The sequence below is a fragment of the Triturus cristatus genome, chromosome 7 (assembly GCF_964204655.1).
Source record: "Triturus cristatus chromosome 7, aTriCri1.1, whole genome shotgun sequence".
NCBI classification, from domain to species: domain Eukaryota; kingdom Metazoa; phylum Chordata; class Amphibia; order Caudata; family Salamandridae; genus Triturus; species Triturus cristatus.
Genome location: NC_140590.1, coordinates 1,181,403,058 through 1,181,423,752, shown reverse-complemented (window position 1 = coordinate 1,181,423,752; position 20,695 = coordinate 1,181,403,058). Strand labels below are relative to the sequence as shown.

The 20,695-nt window shown below is 44.0% G+C and overlaps 1 protein-coding gene across 1 annotated transcript in view; it reads left to right on the top strand.

Moving 5' to 3' along the window:
• The first annotated feature begins 12,840 nt into the window (after positions 1-12,840).
• LOC146811399 (dynein regulatory complex subunit 11-like) overlaps positions 12,841-20,695 on the top strand; it is a 293,100-nt gene continuing 285,245 nt past the window's right edge. The window contains exon 1 of the mRNA XM_085618510.1: positions 12,841-12,957. Coding sequence (XP_085474636.1) covers positions 12,947-12,957 — 11 coding nt within the window. The 5' untranslated portion in view covers positions 12,841-12,946. The remainder of the gene's footprint in view (positions 12,958-20,695) is intronic.

The window sequence follows — 20,695 nt, the reverse complement described above, 5'->3', positions numbered from 1 at the left end:
GCGGTAAGACATGCACTGGAAGCCCACAAGTGTGTGAACATAGTAAACAGACAAGAAACAAGCATCGATCTCTTGTCTTTATGGGGCCATGTGTTTCTAATTAGAAACACATGGCCCCATAAAGATAAGAAAGTGCTTTGTGACAGCAGCAGAGCAGGCGACCCAGTCCAGATCGGAGGCAAAAGGGCGTCAACAAAAAACCCCCATTTCCAATGGCAGGCCACCGTTTAGCATAAACGGTGACGCCAGCCAATGGAAATGAGGGGCGGGGCTTCAAGCCCTCTTCTCAAAGTCCTTGTTCACAATAAATCTCGCCGAGCGAGCAGCGCATGCGCTGTAATGCTAGGCAAGTCCTAAAAACCTACCGTGAGCTTAGAAGCCTGTCATTTGCTTACCATTGGCTGGCTTAATTGTTGGTCATTTGCTTTCTTCATATTTGATGACTTGCCTTCCTCTTCTTGTGTTTTTCCTCCCCTGGAGCATAGGCTCTGTATCATCCTTTTAATTGGCTGAGTGGTATACTTTCCCTGCACACATTTAGATAACTTCTATTTTATTTAAGCACTCCTTGAGAATGCATGTATTTTAGGGTTGCTTCCTCGCTGTCAAAGTCACGCATCCCCCTCCCCAGCACTTTGTGTTGCTTTCTCCTTCCCCCCTCCCTTGTGTGCTGCTTTTCTTTCCATAACTGCCCTTCACCCCACATGCTCCCTGTAGTCTCTCCTCCCCCTACTCTATCCATTGATTTCGGCATCCTCGTTGTAGATCACGGGAACAGTGGCAGATACGGAGTGCCTTGATATAGTGGAGATCCTTAACGATTCTCTTTAAATTGACCTCGTATAAATTGTAACAGACATGGTGGAATTTCATGACCCGAAATTTTAAGAACTCAAGAATACTATATAGTGGTGATGTTTTGATGTGCCTATCGGTATAGAAGTATAACTGGCGTGGCGGTACTTGCTTGCAGCCTCACAGGAAGACAACCCTGAGGAAGTTGTGGGGAATACCCTAGACGACGAAACACGCGTTGGCTGGCTGGATAACAAAAGAAGAAAATAAAGACCAAGAGAATTTAATACGTAATGTTTTTAAAATGTTGGTTTGATACTCATGAGAGTGAACTAAGTGTGTGCTCGGGTTGTGAGTTTATATTTTAGATAGACCACTTGTAGTTGCTTTCAATGGGGTTGGGTGATGCCCCCTTCCCTGGGAGCACTAAATTTAGATATTATTTATGCACTGGACGCACCTGTAAACAGTGAGCGCCAATTTACTCGGTGTATCATCACCTTTAATGTAAAATATATATATATATATTCACTTAAAAAACCATAGGTTTCACACATGTTATAGTTAGCTGGACATTTCACTCGTAAAAAACCAATGAAATTCCCCCGTTATAGTTACTGCAGGCAACTATAACTCACGCGACCGCAATCCTCTGCTGATGACGTCAGATATTACATCACTGTATTTAGACACTTATTTACCCATGTCTTCTTCCATTAATCTTTAGCTATACATATATTACAAATATTTATTTTTCAGAAAGACACATATGTCATCAGTGATGTAATATCTGACGTCATCAGCAGAGGATTGCGGTCGCGTGAGTTATAGTTGCCTGCAGTAACTATAACGGGGGAATTTCATTGGTTTTTTACGAGTGAAATGTCCAGCTAACTATAACATGTATGAAACCTATGGTTTTTTAAGTGAATTTGCAAGGTTTTTTAAATGCTAATTCGTAACTATAACGTGTGTGAAACCTATGGTTTTTTCCGTGAATTTGTACGTTTTTTTAAATGCTAAGTTATGTATTTTTTTTCCAGGTTTTTCAACGTGCGCGCACGGTGCGCGCACGGTGCGCTTCGCGCACCGAGCGCCCACGGTTCGCAGTTCGTGCCGGACACCCAAGGGAGAAAAAAACAATTTTAAATTTTTTGAAAAATAGCGAGGTGCGCGCGCGCACGGTTCGCAGTTTGTGCCGTGCACTCACGGTGCGCGCACCTCGCGATTTTTAAAAAAAATTCACAATTGTTTTTTTCTCCCTTGGGGGTCCTTCTGTGACCCCCTGACCAAGGCTAGGGGGTCAGGAACTGTCAACTCTGCCCCCTTTTCTCGTTCTCCATCTTTGTTTTTGACCCCCTCAGACTGCGAGAGACAAAATGGCGGCCAACACTTCCTGGTTTCGACCGATTCGAATGTTTACCGACATCTAACAACCAATCACAATTGCGCTCGCGCACGGCAGGGTGCGCGCACCGCGCGCACGATGCGCGCGTATAGATATTGATATGCTTTTAAATGCTATTTTCTCAGGAAATACTGAACAGATTTACACCAGACCTGCAAAAGGCACTTCTTTGACCTTATGGCTACCTCTCTGCCAAATTTCACGTAATTCTGTTCAGCCATTCGGGCTGTAGCTGCGACTAGAGGTCCTATGGAAAAATGCATGGGGAAAACGCGTTTTGGGACCCCCCCTTTTTCTCGGCCCCCGCTTGACGAATCACCCCGAGACTTTCAGGATAGGAGCTGAACGGAGCGCCCCATTAGTTTTGAAAATTTCGCGAGGATTCGTCAACCGGCGCCAAAGTTATTCAAAATAGAATTTTGAGATTTCCTATGGAAACTAGGTTGTAACTATAACTATCTACTGGCGACCGCCAGTAGATAATATATATATATATATATATATTCATTCATTCATATATATATATATTTTTTTTCTTTTTTCTTTTTTTTTCTTTCATTTATTCATTCGCTCACTCACTCACTTTTGGAGGACCTGGCAACTGCCAGGCTCGATTTTAAAAATCAAAGCGCTTTCACCGAGGTACAAATCTACCACTTTAGCAGCATCTGCCATCTTCTATCTGTAAATAAAAAAAGCAAGCATTGGCATAGCGACCTTATAAGTGCACATAATTCCCCACTGGGCACATTTCTGTAATGAAACAAGTGCTTATGTAAAGCGCTTTCATACCTTTATTTGCACTATATAAAAATGCAAAAAATAAAAAGGAATGAAAGAAGAAGTGCTTGCAGGTTCTTGAGGTGGTGGAGGAGGGAAAAGATGCACTCTGTAGAGTGATTAAATAAAACCGGTTTGGATGTGAGGGTGATCCTTCTGGGGTTATTGGGAGAGGGGAAAGAGGCAACAGAAGAAAGAGGGGGTGAAAACGGAACAACAAGCACTTTGTGGAATGCTTAAAGTAACAAGACACACTTTCACTTTCCAGCGTTACTAACTACATACCACAGATAAGCAGGATGGCTTTGAAGAGAAACAGGCTTTGAAGTGCTTGAATCCATGCGCCCTGTTGCTACATGCTGACTAATGGGGAGCTGCCATAAAAGAGCAACAAATGTTTATAAAGATGCATCAATGTCCAGATAAGCCTCAAATGCTTTATCTGTAGATCACAATCCGCATATATTTTTACTGGTAATAAAGCATCAGGTTATAACATTTTGAGCATTTGTTGCAATAAACATCTTTTCCAAAAAGTAAATGGTCATTAAAATCTTCAAACACATACCAACTCTTCCCCAAGAACAAAAATCCTAAACAGTACAAATAACTTAACTAAACAGAATGTAACAAAATGTATTAAATGCGAAATCTGGAGTGTGCAGGTAGTTTATTTTCCTGCAAACTAAGCTACCGAAACCACACTTATTTCAGATTAACATTAGTTATGATTAGAAATACATATTAATCAGGGAACAGATAGAGTGGCAGTAGCAGCTAAATCAGCAACAAAGACAAGCAACGCAATATCTGTGTGATTTTTTGACTTGATGTAGGCTGAAATAATAATTAAACAGAAATGAAGTTGTTGGCTGTGGCGCACTGGACAAAACTGTATGCAGACATATATTGAAACATGCTGTTTTAAAAATGATAAACTTTCCAACCGATAAGTTAACTACCAGTGACACAAAAGTGGTGTGTGCTACTATAGTAACTGAATTTATCTTATATCAAGACTTGTACGACATTAAATAGTGTTGGAGTGGGCTTTGATGCACAGTCGACATCTCCAGTTGATGAAAAGAACAATGGCTCAAAAACACTGTAAACCATTACAACGATGTCTAGAAAGCAAAACTATTGGGGGTATTGAGAAACAAAACAAAAGTGAATGAATCAAATATAAGGCTGGAAGCAGTATGGAAACCCAGGCATGACACGAGCAAGAGCGTTGGTCGCTATCGGCTGTTAAACACCATGTGTGTGCGTGTCTTTACAAAGGCTCGAAGGAATTTATTAATCTGGCTGTACTTAACAAAATCAAAGACCGATCTGCTTTAAGCAAATGTTAATTAGTAAGCATAGAAAGAACCAGCTTAAATTAATGTTCAGCGTCAAGAACACCAGTTTTACATTGTTGGTGCTTCTGTCTTCATGAAACCAAATAGATTATGCGCCTACAATCTTTTCTGCTCCCAGTCTGAGAGGGAGTAAACCATTTATTTACTGGGGGGGGGGGGGGGCCTATGCAGGAATACAACACACCTTTAAAGTGAAAAAGTGGATTGAGAACCGAGCTCCAGGAACCACCTTTCCTTATTGTGCAGGAAACGTTAATTGTTTTTGCAAAACCGGTATTTCAAAATAAACATTAAACTGTGCCCCCTCTCCTTTCGCTGGTGTAAGGGATACCTGCAACGTCGTAGTCCCAGGAGCCGCTATACTGCTCTCAGTCCCACATAACTATGTCTCCAAAGCAAAAATTGTTCCTTGGAGATCGGTTTTCAATCCCCTTTTCGAAATTAAAGGGTTGCTGATTTTCCTGCCCCGCTCCCACTTCATGCTTAAATAAATGGTTTACTCCCTCTCATGCTGAAGAATTAGGCGCCTAAATGTAAAAGTGGCGTTCTTGATTCGGGTCATTAACTAAGCTGGTTCGTTCTAACATTTGCTTAAAGCGGATCTGTCTTTGATTTTGTTAGTTCGAGCCAGAGTGATAAATTCCTTTGTGAGCTCTTGCACACACACATGGTGTTTAATGGCCAATATCGACTCCTGCCCCTGTCAGGCCTGATTTTCCACACTGCAGCTTGGACCCTTCATGACTTTCCTGTGACCAGCAGAAATATGACGGGCTGCTGAACAGTGGCCACCCGCAGCTGTGCAAATGCTGCCAAAGTAAATAAGCAGTCGCGATTGTCCCTGCAGCTTTGAAAGTGAAAGCGTGCATAGCGCGCGGAATGTAAGCAAAGCACTTCCTGCCTGAAGTAGGACAAACTCAATAAAGAAAATAGTGCTTACAACACTAAATAACACGTACCCTGTGATAACCGAAGTAAAGGGGCCAGATGCCATGGGAGGTTACAAATGAATACAAGGCCGTACGAAGGCAGGACTAAGAAGCCTATTAAGGAATCAGAAGCCAGCATTTACGAAGGACAAAGACGCAAGCCAACTAAAAAATATGGGTGGGGCTTCGCTCCCATACTGTACTACAACAGATCATCGCCAGAGCAGCGCTTGCGCGCTGGCTCAGGCTTGACTAAAAACAAATGGCACCTACACCAATCAGTAGGAGCACACATGCATTTTTGGATGATGCTTCACAGCATTGGCAAAGCAGCACCAAAAAGAATTGGCAAAGCCAATAGGTCACAAAATGAGACCAATTCGCTTTGTGAATGCTTGTTAAACTGGCTATTCTATCCTTTGCCACCTCTGTTCAAACCAAATCATCACCTCTTCTTATCTCATTGCTCACCTATTCACCAGCACCTCTGACAAACGATCTAAATAAAGAAAACACAGGCAAAAACATATTCAAGCATTTCTTTCTATTAGGCCTCTTCATCCCCCTACAACACTGGTGGTCATACAACCACTTCAACCTCTTGTCTCCTCTGCTGATCTTGTAAGATGGCCTTTAAGAGACTTGTCTGTTGCCTCAGTACCAACAACCCTGACTAACGCTCAGCCAGGGAATGAGGGCCTGGGCATGTTCTCCACGCAGGCTGTAAAATGCAGCCTGCATGGAGAACAGGGAAAGTGCGCATGAATGTTTTCTGCAGCCTGAGAGGGCTAACCAAACAGTCATTGGGCACTTAGGAGTGGGCAAACCACTCCTAGTCTGCCCTGCTCCGAGAGCTGAGAATAGCCCCGCCGCAAAGCAGCACGAAGCATAAAATGATAACAACTCAAAGTTATTATCAATTTATGTGTCTTCTTCGCACTGCTTAAAAGCAGTGGGGTGACACTCCTCTGCCATAGCGGAGGAGCTGCCACTGGCAGGGACCCTCACTGAGTCATTACTGGAAGCCGGGAAACCCCAGCCGAAACATTTTTGATGATTAGAATTGCAAAAACATACACAAAAAATACAGAAATAAGCATTTATCAAACAAATACACAAATGATTAAATATTTTATTTAATACACAAACAAATATAAAATGAATCAACTCTGTAATTTTAAAGGGATGGTTGGAGCTTTTCTGAAATCAATTTAGGCCGCTACTCATCCACACTACATCCACACTATATTTTGATTGATGCACTTACACTGCTACAAATCAATCCGAGGATACCAGCTTAATTTTTAGCCCCCAATTTCAAATGCTCTCATATTTCCAGAATGTTTTAAAATATTCAGTTTTGGATTTTGCTTTTTTATTAATATGCACTCTTTTAATCTGTTAATATTATTTAATTTACTATGCAGTCACACACCCTCTGCGGATCCCCTTGGGTCCTCCGACCACAGGTTCAGAACTATCGGCTTAGACTATCAAACACCCTTGCTGCCGCTGGTGTCAGTCAGTGGGGCTCAGGGTGAGTGTAAGTCTTTATGACATTTTCATGGGCTAAGCTGTCACTGGGCATCACAGGGAGTACTTATTAGGGTGAAAGCGGTCTTCAGTTGTTTGTATTCTGTTTCAGATGGGACCTGACAAGGCCTGGCAGTGCGGGCTGGACTGTTCCCATGAGGAGCAGGGTCAAGACTGATTTGCATAAGGCTGGGTACAGGCTGAGGTGACGGGTCGGTGAAGAACGATGGATTGGGATGCGACCTGAGTGATTGCCAGTGGCTGGCATTAGTTTAAGAATCCATCCATCACCTTGTTGTTGCTGCAGATGACGTCTAAGTGTGACGGGTTTGCCCAGACATGGCTGATGAGCCTAATAAGGTCAAATCTAGTCCTGGGTTGCATGTATTTAATTTCAGGGTAGGCCTGCCTTGTCAGTTCAGGCTGGACTGTTTAAGACTCATTTGCAAATGGCTGGGTCTAAGTTGAGGTGGCATAGTGTGCCGAAGAACAATGGACTCGGATGCGGCCCGATCGATTGCTAGTATTTAAGATGAATTCAAGAATTCCTTCCATCACCTTGATGTTGCATTTGATGCCCTAAGATGAATTCAAGAATTCCATCCATCCCCTTGATGTTGCATTTGATGCCCTAAGTGCTACTTGTTGTGGAGATGTGGCTCCGGTGTTCACTGTGCTACTTGAACCAAGCTATAGCTGGCTGCAAGCCCTCATAAGGAGGAAACTGATGCTACGTTACTTGTATTCTGTTTCAGGGAGTTCCTGGCCTGGCAGTTTGAGCTGGACTGTTCCCATGAGGAGCATAGTGAAGACTGATTTACATATGGCTGGGTCAAGATGAAGTGGCATTGTGGGCATAGAACAATGGATTGGGATGTGGCCCGAGCAACTGACAGTAGCTGACAATAATTGATGTATTCCATCCATCACCTTGTTGTTGACGTTGACACCCTCATTATATTTTGGCTCACTTTAAGGCTTTGACCTTGGAATCTTCACCTGCAGTACACCCTACCTTTGAGAATGTTGGGATGGGAATGTCCCGTGTATGATATTCAGGCACGTGAGCCTCTGCTTTAAGGGGGCCAGAATTTTTATTTTGGTTTTACTGTGCATGACAATCTTGAGTGGGGCTTTGTGGCCTAGAAGGGCGCACATGAGTGCCTTCTTTTATGAGCGCGACTACTGTCTGCATACCTGACTGTAAGGAACTGACCCATGTGACAGTGTGAATCCCTATTTGCAGGACAGCCCTTTTTACCTGGTATTTGCGGATATCAGTTACTGAAACCAAATCAAAGACAATGCAGTCAAGTACAACACAATTTTTACACCAAACAGTTACATTGCGATTGAATGCACTTTAATTAAAACATTTACATTGCATACAAAAACGCAGCATTGTTTAAAAATCTACTGTGCTATCTTTTTTAAGTGAATCTCTTCAAATTCTAACAAAGGAACAGGCTTGTTTAGAAAAAAGAACATAAGATCTGTGTCCTTTCTTTTGCCAACATTCTATGCGCATGATTAAGAATATAGGTGCTATTTATAGCACCTGATAAATAACAATACCTTGGGATACTTTATTTATCAGGTGCGATAAATTAGAACTTATTACGAGTTTGTGGGGAATAGCATACTTATTTTAGAATTAAAAGAAACAAAATCTGGATGAGTCAGTAAATACCGTATGCTTTCCCCATTAAATTTCATCAGGTTTGACCTGCCTAAATTTAATGACAGTTGAGATATTTAACACATCCGAAAATTATCTGTTGCTTTAAATACCCACCAACTCGTAATTCCGACCCGTGAGTACACAGGGGTTAGCGCATGGGTCTGAATATACTGACCAATTTATAATCAGGCCCTAAGTTGACATTCTGTAATTTCTTTCATAGTCACACAGCTAAGCAGTCCACGGACTTTTTATATTATCAACAATGATATCTACGTTATTTAAAGGTGAACAAAAGGTATTATTTAATATATCGTTTTTGAATGGTATATATGTTGCCATTAAACAAGAAAACACTCGTGTTCTTAATTAATTTTTTGATTTGGAAATTATATTTCCCACCCGTTGCCCATATCCTTTAATAACCCGTTCTTAAATAGAATACTTTTGAAAAATAATAATCAACTACTATATAAAAGTTAGGTATTCTAATTAAATGTAACCCATTGTAAATAGTATTCATTTTGCAAGAATATATTTTAAAACGTTTTTTTCAAAATAATGTATTGTATTTAGGTTACATCCCACCATTTGCTCCTATATAATTTTTAAATTATCCAAATACGTGTAATTTGTAAAAGGAATTCCGGTTTTTAACTAAAATGAAATTAATATACTCTAATGAAATTACTTCTCATGCTTTGCCCTATATCACTTTAATAGCCTGTTGTTAAATAGAAGCAATTTGAAAAAAATGTAATTTAAATTAATTAAATAAGTTAATAAAATATGTTTTAAAAATAATTAATTTACTCTAATTATGTGGCTGCCCACCTTTTGCCCCTATATCATTTTAATAACCTATTCTTTAATAGAATGAAATTTGAAAGAGCATAATTTTAAACTTACAAATTATACTTAAAATGTAATTAATAAAAGTAAATTAAAACGGAATTGTTTTTTAAGTAAAATGTAATTTAATCCATATATTCTAACAAAATTACTTCCTACTCTTTGCCCCTACATCACTTTAATAACCTATCCTTAAATAGAATGAAATGTGAAAAGATATGATTACCAGTACTTATGAACTCCAGAAGCTGTTATTAATAAGGAGTTCCAATAGTCAACACTGCCATCTACTGGTAAGCTACCTGTACTACGTTGTCTTTTCAACAACTCACATTACGATGTAAAAAGCATGGGATATAAAAGAAGCGTAAATGTGAGTCATTGTTAAAGAGTCGCAGTAAAGGTAACATACCGGTACTTGATTGTGCGATTGGCCTCTCACTCAGTGTAAATCATCTGCTCAGTTAATTACAACCAGGTCCTGCGGTACATCCCTGCGTGCGTGGTTGTGCGGCGAGTAAGTGTATATGATTGTGTGTAGCAGGTGTGCCATGCTTTTCGATGGACACGACGTAATCTAGCTTGAGTCCTCTGTGTGGGCCTGTGTAAACAATGCAAGTGGGCGAGCCTCTCAGATTAGCACAGTGTATTTTTGCTAACTACGATGCTTCTTGAATGCACCAGACCAGGAGGCGTGGGAGGACGAAGACGGGGGTCTCTGTAGAAATGCAACAGCAGCCACCTGTTAAGTTGTGTCCCTTTGTTCCAGTTAGGAACAGTGCTATTAGTTAGATATGAACTGTTAGAACTAGAGACTGTGGCCTATTTTCTAGTGTAGTGTAGGCAGACCGTTTTCAACTGGGTCCTGCCGTTTGCCCCTTCAGAGGAGCGTCCCACAATAGAGAGTGGGATGGATGAAATGGGAAGACTGCTCCCTCCGTGTGCCGGTGTTGTGGGTTACTCTGGCGGAGAGCTTCACAGTCTCAGAAAGCACTAACCTTGTATTCAGGATTCAACAGGAGTGATGTTTACTTCCACCCGTCGCCATATCTACTACCAACCAAACACACTTCAAATATGTTAGGAGTAGATCCTGTGAAAGTGGAATGGCATAAGAGAGAGACTGTAGCTTGCCGCTCCGACTTGTCAGTTGTGCGTAGCAAGGACTCCAACTAGTCATAGTGACTGTATGAAATGGATAAGACTTAAGGCCTCATTTATGAGGAATTGGTGTAGGGCAGCGCTGCAAGTCTTCTTGCTGCGCTATGCAAATGTGAAAGGGCAGGAATGCACAGTATTTATGCAATCGCTCCATTCCTGTCCTTCCTCCCTGCGCTGGAGCACAGTTTGTTGCCTAGCGCCAACGTAGGCATCCTTGCAACATGGTGCAATGGTGCCTTTGTTGCAGGCAGGGTTGATTTTGTGGAGGAAGGGGCACCTTCCTGCACAAAAACAATCCCGAGAGGCATTTACCTTTGTGTATGTGTGCTAGTTTGCAGCACACATGGAAGGAGGAAAAAATTAGGAGAAATAAAAACATTTCTCCTCTTTACTCCTGCTCTTGGGCAGGCGTAAAGTTTTGGTGATGCCCAAGGTTTACATAATTAAGTAAATCTGGGTCAGCATCAAAATCCATGGGTGCTGCATAGGAAAACTCACCATAACACCCATGGACTGCCTACTTGACGCAGAGTAAGGCAAGGCAGCGACTTGCGCTGCTTTGTCTTGCTCCTTTTCTATGAGGCTACGCAGAGTGATTTTATGTGGCCTCATAGATATGACTGAGAGGCTTACACCACCGGAGCGGCAAAAAAAGTGACGCTCCAGCATCGTAAAGGAGGCTCTTAGTGTCCACGTTTATCGGCAACTATATACCTTCAGATTATCTGTGATTCTTTTGCTAAGCGAAACATCTGATAGTTCTAAAAACTTACACTTTAGATATATGTTTAACTCCTTATGCATATAATATGACTCACTCCTAAGCATGGCTGGGGATAGAGATGCAAAAGAAATTAAAACATGTAAGTTTTTGCTAAAGACATGACTTAAAAGGCCTGCCGGCTCCCATCCTGGACTTCCTTGTTGTTTCTTTGCAGTTTTATATAGCGCAAAGTAGGCCAGAAGTTACTGGAGCGCTTTCACGTGAACACAATACATTACACAAGGACACATTAATATTTTATGCACAGGGATATTAACTGATTTGCCCAGACTAACAGGATTTTGAGCTGACGCAGAGTCTCGAGACTTGGGGCATATTTACAATATTTTGGCATAAGGGAGCACTGCAAGCCTTCTAGCTGCGCTGCCGTATGTCAAAAGAAAAGGTCAGAAATTAACTGTATCTACAAGATAGGGCGCATTCCTGTCTTTTCTGCCAGCGCTGGCGCACTAACTGCAGCCAAACACCAACGCAGGCACCCTTGCACCGTGTTGTTGGCATGATTGCTTTTGTGGAGGAAGGGGCACCTTCCTGCACAAAAACAAAGGAGGTGTTTTCCTCGTTCTTTGTGTGCTGCAGGAGGCAGAACATGTGGAAAGAGGAAAAAACAAGGAGAAATGTTTAATTTCTCCTTGTTACACCTGCTTTGAGAAGGAATTAGTTTTGGCCCTGCCCCAGATTTACGTTATTTTGTAAATTCTGGGGCATTGGCAAAAACCATGGATGTTGCATGGGAACACCCACAGCATCACCCATGAAACACCCCTTCCATGCAGTGAGGCATTGCCTTACATCATACTTACAAGGCCATGAAAAGTCACGCAGGGTGGCTTTAACTCCACCTTCAGCGCGTCACAAAAGTGCCGCCCCGTGGCGTAAAAGTGCTGCAAGGGCATTTTAAATATGCCCCCTGATTTCCAGCTCCAAAGTCGATAGCTCTGGCCGTTACCCACACCCTCTTCCCTATACTTCAACAAATCGTGCTGTTTTGAGTGCACTTTTTCTGAGCCCTCCACCGCACATAATGTCAATTTTCATATCAATGTGTGGTATAAATTTGCTACTCTCAAATTATTCCACTTCATGATGCAGAAGCCTTAGTTAATTTACTTATAAGCTTTTTAAAACACAAAGCATTTCATTTGCACGAATCTCGCTGTACTATACTGCCCTCCGAGGACGGTATGGTACAAATGATGTAAATTCACCAGTTGGAAATGGGACGATCAAAATTGAACTTCTAGAAATCAGTAGCCATCTCCTTAGTTCGTCCTTCCTCGGGCTTTGAAAGCGAGAGCATCCACCCACTACAGCCCCCAGTCACTCTATACATCCAGGAAAGTGATATGGGACATCCGAGATTCTATCAGTCAACTGAGACGACAGATCGTCTTGTGACGTAACGTCAGCTAGTCAGAGGAGGGGCGTCTGGGAGATCATAGTCAACCAATGAGGTGACAGGACAAGTTGTTCCGGTAACAATGGTTTTACGGACCGGAACGTGTAACCATGGAAACTGTAAACAAGTGGCACGTGCGAAAGCGCTCGGAGAAGGGAGACCCTGAGGAAGGCGGGTCTGGAAAGGGCAGCAGATAAGCCAGCGACAAGAGTCCGTAGCGCCTCGGAGTTCACTCGGCGAAGATCAGATAGCAACCTGCCATGTCTCATAGGTGCGTGCTATATAAAACAAAGTATGTGACTGACTGAAGTGACCTCACCAATGATGTGTCCACGACTCCCACCAATGATGTGCCCCACTCCGGAACTGATGCAGTCCTAATAACCATAGAAATCTCCGCCTGACTATCCCAGCATTCAATGGGCGCTTAGCTAAAAAGCCACAAGTCTGTAAACATGTCACACATGATACGGGGCCGCTTGCCAAGTGCTGGCGGAATTATTGACTGCCAGAGAACTCCTTTGTGGCAGAGCTTGCCTGATAGGTGGGGTGGAGGGTGTCTGTCTGGCTGAGAAGCGCCACAAACGAGTATATTTGACATTAGCATTTGTCCACGTTACGTACAGTGCTAGCTCGAAACCTTCAGGGAATGGGCCCCATTACACTTTCAAAATGCACTGCCTGCCTTGCTGGGCACGGGTCGTGCTCCATGAATTCCCATGGCTGCCATATAGAGTTAGATTTTCCGACAGAACTGGCATCACGTTGCTTAACGAGACTTGTCGTTTAGTCTTAAACATAGTGCACACGTGTATAAAAATTGCAGCAGGTAAAGTGCCTTTGGCTGGATAAAAAGCCAGGCATAACTGATGGTGATACTCATGAGCTGGAGCTTCTTGGAGCTATGTGTAATAGCCAAGAATCGCAAAGTTCTAGGCAGAGGTGCTGCATTTTTCGATTGCATGATTTATGCTAAAACAGTGGTTCTCAGCTGATAACGCCTTCGAGGTTAATACCTGGTACGCTTGTCTGGCATTAATAATTGGTTGTGTAAAGTCTATCCATTGCTAATGTACTACCTACATTTTCCCACATAAGTACCGAACGAAGAGGAGAAGACCTCCACAGAGATAGCGTTGTTTTCATGTCCAAAGCTAGTACATTCGTACGATTTTCTGCAAATGATCGATACTCATTCCCGATTACATTAACGTTTTGAACTAAAAAAAAACACAGAAATTCATCAGTTATAGTTAATAGCACTACAACTGCTTATGACCTCACATATGACATCACTTACGACATGTTCTATGACATAATTTATGATTTTTATCAGATTCTGCATGGGATTGGCTGGAGGGTTAGAAATAAATTATGCCCTCAGTCTTGGGAGTGCATGTGGGGCTTGGGCCTGAGAGAATATGAGAACTGCATCTCCTGAGAAGATTGACATGAGCAAGAAAATTGTAGAGAGAAAAGGGCAACTGAGGCAAGATAATATATTCCCATTGGTGGGACCTTCACACTATGAGGATGTGTTGGCGTGACCGATACAAAGGCCTGAGTTGGACAGGCAGTCCACTCCTTGCGTTTGGTGGGGAAGTATTGCTGGATTTAACAGGGGTTTCTGAGTGAATGAATGAATGAATGATGACATTTATCAAGTGCAGGCTGTCACTCCAATGGAGCATCTTGGCGCTGAGGGCTAGTGTCAGAGGAAAGTTGTCTCTAATGTCACTGTGTTGGATGGATTATTTTTTTATTTATTTATCTTGTATAGCGCACAGATACCCCAACGGGGTGTCCCGGCGCTTGTGTGAGAGCGTGTGCAGTACTAGCTGTTAAGTGAAAATTAGCAGAAAAGAAAAGTTTTCAGGGCTCTCCGAAAGGGAGGTTCGTCCCGAATTATCCTAATGTACAAGGGTAAGTTGTTCCAGTGGGAGGCAGTACATACTTGGAACGTTTTCCCCCCAGATCGAGCCTTTTTAACCCTCGGGGTAAAAAGAAGATGTTGAGAGCTCGACCGGAGTGAACGAATGTTTCTGTAAGGACGAAGGCATGAGGACAGGTGAGCAGTACCCTTCCCATTGATCGCACGGTGGGCGAGGGTGAGAGCCTTAAATTCCGCCCTTTTATGAACTGGAAGCCAGTGCAGCCTGAGTCGGTGGGGGGTGATGTGTTCCCTGAGGGGGAGACCACAGACCAGACGGACAGCGGCATTTTGAACTGTTTGGAGACGCCGCTGAAGACCTCTGGATAACCCCAGATACAGGCCATTGGCATAGTCAAGATGGGAGGTGATTAAAGCCTGCACAATCGTTTTTCTGGTTTGGTTAGGGATGAAGTTGATGAATTTTTTCATCATCCTCAGTTTGGAAAAGCAGGCCACAGATACAGACTGAATTTGCTTCTTGAAGGAAAGATCACTATCCCAAATGACTCCTAAGTTTTTGACGGAATCTTTAGGCAGAGGGGGGGCACTCAAATCGAGAGGCCACCACAAAGTAGGGTCCAATGGAGAGAGCTGGTGAAAAAATATAACTTCGGTTTTGCCAGCGTTAAGCCGGAGGCAGTTGTTATTCATCCAGCTGGCAATGTTCCGAAGGCAATTTTTTAGTGGGTCAAAGGTAGACTGAGAAGGGGAATCATATGAAAAAAGAAGCTGTATATCATCCGCATAGGATGTGGCCTGTATTCCAGATAGGGAGATGATCTCGGCCAACGGGGAGAAATATACATTAAACAAGAGAGGGCTTAGTGAAGAGCCTTGAGGGACGCCCCACTTAAGGGGACGGCTGCTTGAAGTAAAGGGGGGAGTGAATACAGCCTGAGTCCGATTGGACAGAAAGGAGGCAAGCCATTCCAAGGCCTTGCCCTGAATGCCTTTTGCCTATAGTCGATCGAGAAGAATAGGGTGAGAGACGGTGTCGAATGCTGCCGACAGGTCTAGCAGCACCAACACCGCTCTAGAGCCCTCGTCAACTTTCCATCTGATAGCGTCAGCCATCTCCAAAAGGGCAGATTCGGTGCTATGACCCGACCTGAAGCCATGCTGGGAGATGTGGAAGGCGCCACTCATCTCCAAGAAACTAGCCAGTTGACCATGTACAAGTTTCTCCAGTACTTTGGCTGGGGCAGGGAGCAGGGAGATGGGGCGATAATTCGCTGGTTCAGAGGGGTCTGCGGTTGCCTTTTTAATGATAGGAACCAGTCTAGCGTGTTTCCAGGAGTCTGGAAAGATACCTGTCTGAAGGGAGTCATTCCAGATTTTGTTCAGTAAAGGATTAAGCAGGGGAGCAAGGGATTTATACTGCTTCGCTGGCCACGGGTCAAGGGGGGAGCCAGATTTGCACTTGAGTAATTCTGCCAGTGACTGTTCTAAGGAGATCACCTCAAATTTAGAAAAGACCTTATCGGGATTGGAGCTGGCTGAACATGATTTCAGATGGGAGGGGGTGATGTTACAGGGAAAGGAGTTCTGAATGACCGCAATCTTGTCTTCAAAATAGCTTGAAAGATTGTCGCAAAGGGCCTGGGAGACCAGTGGTTGGCGCTTGAGGGCCATAGTGTCAGTAAAGGCTCTGACCGTGTCAAAAATGACTCTAGAAGATCCCTTAGCCCGGATGATTTTCTCCTCAAGGTGGGATCTTTTATGATCAATGATTTTCTTTCTATACTCCTTAAGGGAGGTTTTGTATTTGGATCTACTATCAGGAGAATAGGACCGTCTCCAATTTCTCTCCAGCCTCTTGCAGATTGATTTGTGGATCCGGAGTTCCTCAGAATACCAAGGTGCCGAGGGAGTAGCGCGAAGGGATTTAATGGGTCTCATAGGAGCTAAAAGATCCAGAGCCGAAGTGACCCAATGATTGAAACTGGCCACTCGAGAGTCCAGATCGTTAGCCTCCACTGGGGAGGTCATGGAGAGATGAGGGCCTAAACTCTCGGGAGAGATTCTCCTCCAATTCCGCTCCTTGGTGTTGGACGGAGGTCTGGAGCGATCCACCAAACGAGAGGAAATGGAGAAAGGGATCACAAAATGATCCGACCAGATAACAGGGGTGGGCTTGCCTAAAATAGTGTCAATAAGATTGGTACAGATCAAATCCAGAGTGTGTCCAACCTTATGTGTAGGGCCGGAGACAATTTACTTTAGACCGCCGTCAGATAAGGTTGACAAAAAAAATTGGAGGCAGTGGGTTCATTGATGTCATCAACGTGGAGATTAAAAACCCCCAAGAGGGTGAAATTGGCATAGCGGAAAGATGCTTGTAAAGCAAAGTCAATGAGGGCCGGAAGATAAGAAATTTTAGATTTAGGGGGACGGTAGACTAATAAGCCTGAATAGGTGAAGTTAGCAGCTAGTTTAATGCAGAAAGGCAGTGCCTCAATACACTCTATTTGAGGATATGGGAAGGAGGAGATTGACCAAATAGATCTATATATAATGGCCACTCCTCCACCGGGGTGGGAATTCTGTCTGTTAGCACACAAAATTTTGTAGTCAGGTGGTATAGCAAGACAGAGGGCAGGATTGGTGTCAGCTCCCAACCAAGTTTCCGTAAGAAAAAGGATGTCCCACCTATTGTCCTCGAGTGATTGGGCTATGTCTAAAGAATGTTTTACCAGTGAGCGACAATTAATTAGTCCGGCTTTAATAGTGGTATTCTTACCGATCAAGGGTTGACGGTGTACGGGCTGACGAAAATGGCAAGCAGGGTGGGAAATATCATCTGTATGCCATACGCAGCAGGGTTTGAAAACAAGGGATGTCGAATCATCCAGCAGTGCTTGGAGTGCTTGTGTCCAAGAGCAGGAATTTGAATTAAGGCGTAATAGGGTTTCCCTGTTGTAGGAGATGGAGCTGAGGAGCTCCGGCAGCGAAGGGATAGAACATGGCGCAGCCGCGTCCGGGACGCGGACGGGCGCAGACGGGCAGGACTCTGGCACGACTCCGGCGCGAGTCAGGCGCGCCCGCTGAGCGCGTTCGCTGCGCGAAGTCATGACCTTCCCCTTTTATGCGCAACTAGAGCGCTCCGGGTCCGATCCACCCCCAAGATGGCCGCCACGCTTCTGAGCCCCGGGACCGACTCCACAGCGTCGCTAATCAGCTGCGAGTGGGCGCCGGGCAGCGGGAAACGGGAAGACACAGAGGTAAGGAGGTCTGCCTAGTGCAAAATTAAGCTTGATGCCAGCAAAAGTTAAAAGGCCAAATCGGCAAATAGTGCAAATAATCGCTATAGCAGCATATAAAATTACACAGCAAGAGCAAAGCACACAGCCTCCCGGCTTCCGCCTCAGGAGGAGTACACGCAATCACACAGAAGGGCGCGTGGGATCTAGGCCCCCTTTATGCGCAACTAGAGCGCTCCGGGTCCGATCCACCCCCAAGATGGCCGCCACGCTTCTGAGCCCCGGGACCGACTCCACAGCGTCGCTAATCAGCTGCGAGTGGGCGCCGGGCAGCGGGAAACGAGAAGACACAGAGGTAAGGAGGTCTGCCTAGTGCAAAATTAAGCTTGATGCCAGCAAAAGTTAAAAGGCCAAATCGGCAAATAGTGCAAATAATCGCTATAGCAGCATCTAAAATTACACAGCAAGAGCAAAGCACACAGCCTCCCGGCTTCCGCCTCAGGAGGAGTACACGCAATCACACAGAAGGGCGCGTGGGATCTGGGCCCCCTTTATGCGCAACTAGAGCGCTCCGGGTCCGATCCACCCCCAAGATGGCCGCCACGCTTCTGAGCCCCGGGACCGACTCCACAGCGTCGCTAATCAGCTGCGAGTGGGCGCCGGGCAGCGGGAAACGGGAAGACACAGAGGTAAGGAGGTCTGCCTAGTGCAAAATTAAGCTTGATGCCAGCAAAAGTTAAAAGGCCAAATCGGCAAATAGTGAAAATAATCGCTATAGCAGCATCTAAAATTACACAGCAAGAGCAAAGCACACAGCCTCCCGGCTTCCGCCTCAGGAGGAGTACACGCAATCACACAGCACAGATTAGATAAGAGAAAGGGCCAAACTATCTGTAACTGTAAATATCCAAGTTTTCAATTTTTTCTTAAAAATATATTCTGTCTGTATAAGTCTCAGGTAAGTGGGTAAGTAGTTGCAGGCTTTAGTTCCTAGAGCAGCCATGGACTTTCCTCCTCCGGACTTCAGACGGAAATGTGGGGGTACTAGCCGATGTTCTTTAGAAGATCTCAGATTACGAACAGGTACATGAACTTTTAATCAAGACCTTAGGTACTTGGGGCCACTTTGTTTTACAGCTCTAAAGGTAATCACAAGGATTTTAAAGAGAATTCTCTTGTGTATGGGTAACCAGTGGAGGGTTTGAAGAGCCTCAGATGTTGAGGACCCTTTAGGTAAATTCAATACCATTCAAGCCGCTGCATTTTGCACAGTCTGCAGCCTTTTTAGAGTACTTTTCTTTATGCCTGCATAGAGACTGTTGCAATAATCCAGTCGTGAAAGGATTGTGGCCACTGCCATGGACTTGCGGGTCGTGGTAGGTAGCAATTCAAAGAATTTTTTCAGAGATTTTATCCAATGAAAACAAGTTCCTGCAACCGACATGGCCTGCTGATGAAAAGAGAGGGCGGTATCAAATCGTACTCCGTGATTTTTTGCAGTGTCCACAGTATAAGGGGGTGGGGCTGCGTTAGTTGGCCACCACATTTTGGGTGAGAAAATATTACATTTCCCCAGCAGCAAAATCTCCGTCTTTTGGCTATTACATTTTAAGTGGTTGGTGTTCATCCATTCAAATACAGCCGAAAGACAGTGTTGGAAGTTTTCCTCAGCTACAGTTGATTCTTTGTCCAGGGTGAGGATGAGCTGTGTATCATCAGCGTAAGATACCGTCTCAATGTCTAAGGATGGTATTATCTCAAGCAGGGGTACCATATAAATATTAAACAGTGTGGGGCTCAGAATCGAGCCCTGAGGTACACCCGAACGCAGCTGTTCTCAGTTGAGGTATAGCTACCTAGTGTAACTGATTGTCTTCTATTTTCCAAGAAAGATATTAGCCAGGCCAGTGCCCTCTGTGAGATCACTACTTTTCCTAGCTGTCTACCCAAGGCAGCATGGGAGACAGTATCGAAAGCGGCTGAGAGATCCAACAGAATCAGCACTGCCATTTTTCCCTGATCCAGTGCAAATTTTAACGTCTCCGCAGTATGTAGCAGCGCCGATTCTGTTGAGAACTAAGCCCTGAAACCTGATTGCCTGGGGTGTAGCACATTATTTAGTCGGAGGAAATCGTTTAATTGCTTGTTTACAAGTTTCTCTGTAATCTTGCTTAGGCAGGGTAATAATGAAATAGGTCTAAGGTTTGTCAGAAGGGTTGGATCCGTGAGATGTTTCTTCTGAGGAGGTTTAACCGATGCAACCTTCCAACTGTCTGCTACTACCGCCTGTCTAAGTGAGGAGTTAATAATCTGATTAATAATGGATTAACAGTTTCGATCAGTGCATGTAAAACTTTGGGAGGGCAGGGATCGCATGGGGAACCTGATTTACAAGACTGGATAGACAGGATTAGTAAGCTATTACCCCATTTATCTAATGCTCTAGTTTGCAAATATAGACTCATTTGGTTTTACTGCATCGGTTTTGAGTGACACGAACTTCGTGCATTCATTGGTTCGGTGAGTAGTGCTGAGCCTGCAGCTAGAGTGACAATTGGGGCGAGTTGGAAATGTTATGTTTTAATTGATTGTTGCAGCCCTGAGCATAGTTCTGATAGATGCCGGTTGGGATACACAAGGAGTGATCGCTAGTTGACTGGGTTCTAGCTAAACACATCTCCAAATGAAAGGTAAATGGAAGATTCTGTCCAGGAACATATAAGGACTGTGATTAAAAGAGAGGTAGGCTGGCAAGTGTTGCTAAGATGCATGTCTCATGTGATTTTGTTTCAAGAGACATTTAGTACCTTTCACTGAGACAAGCAGAGGATTCCCCTGTGTCACATGCTGTGCTTGATGGTACTAATGTATGCTTT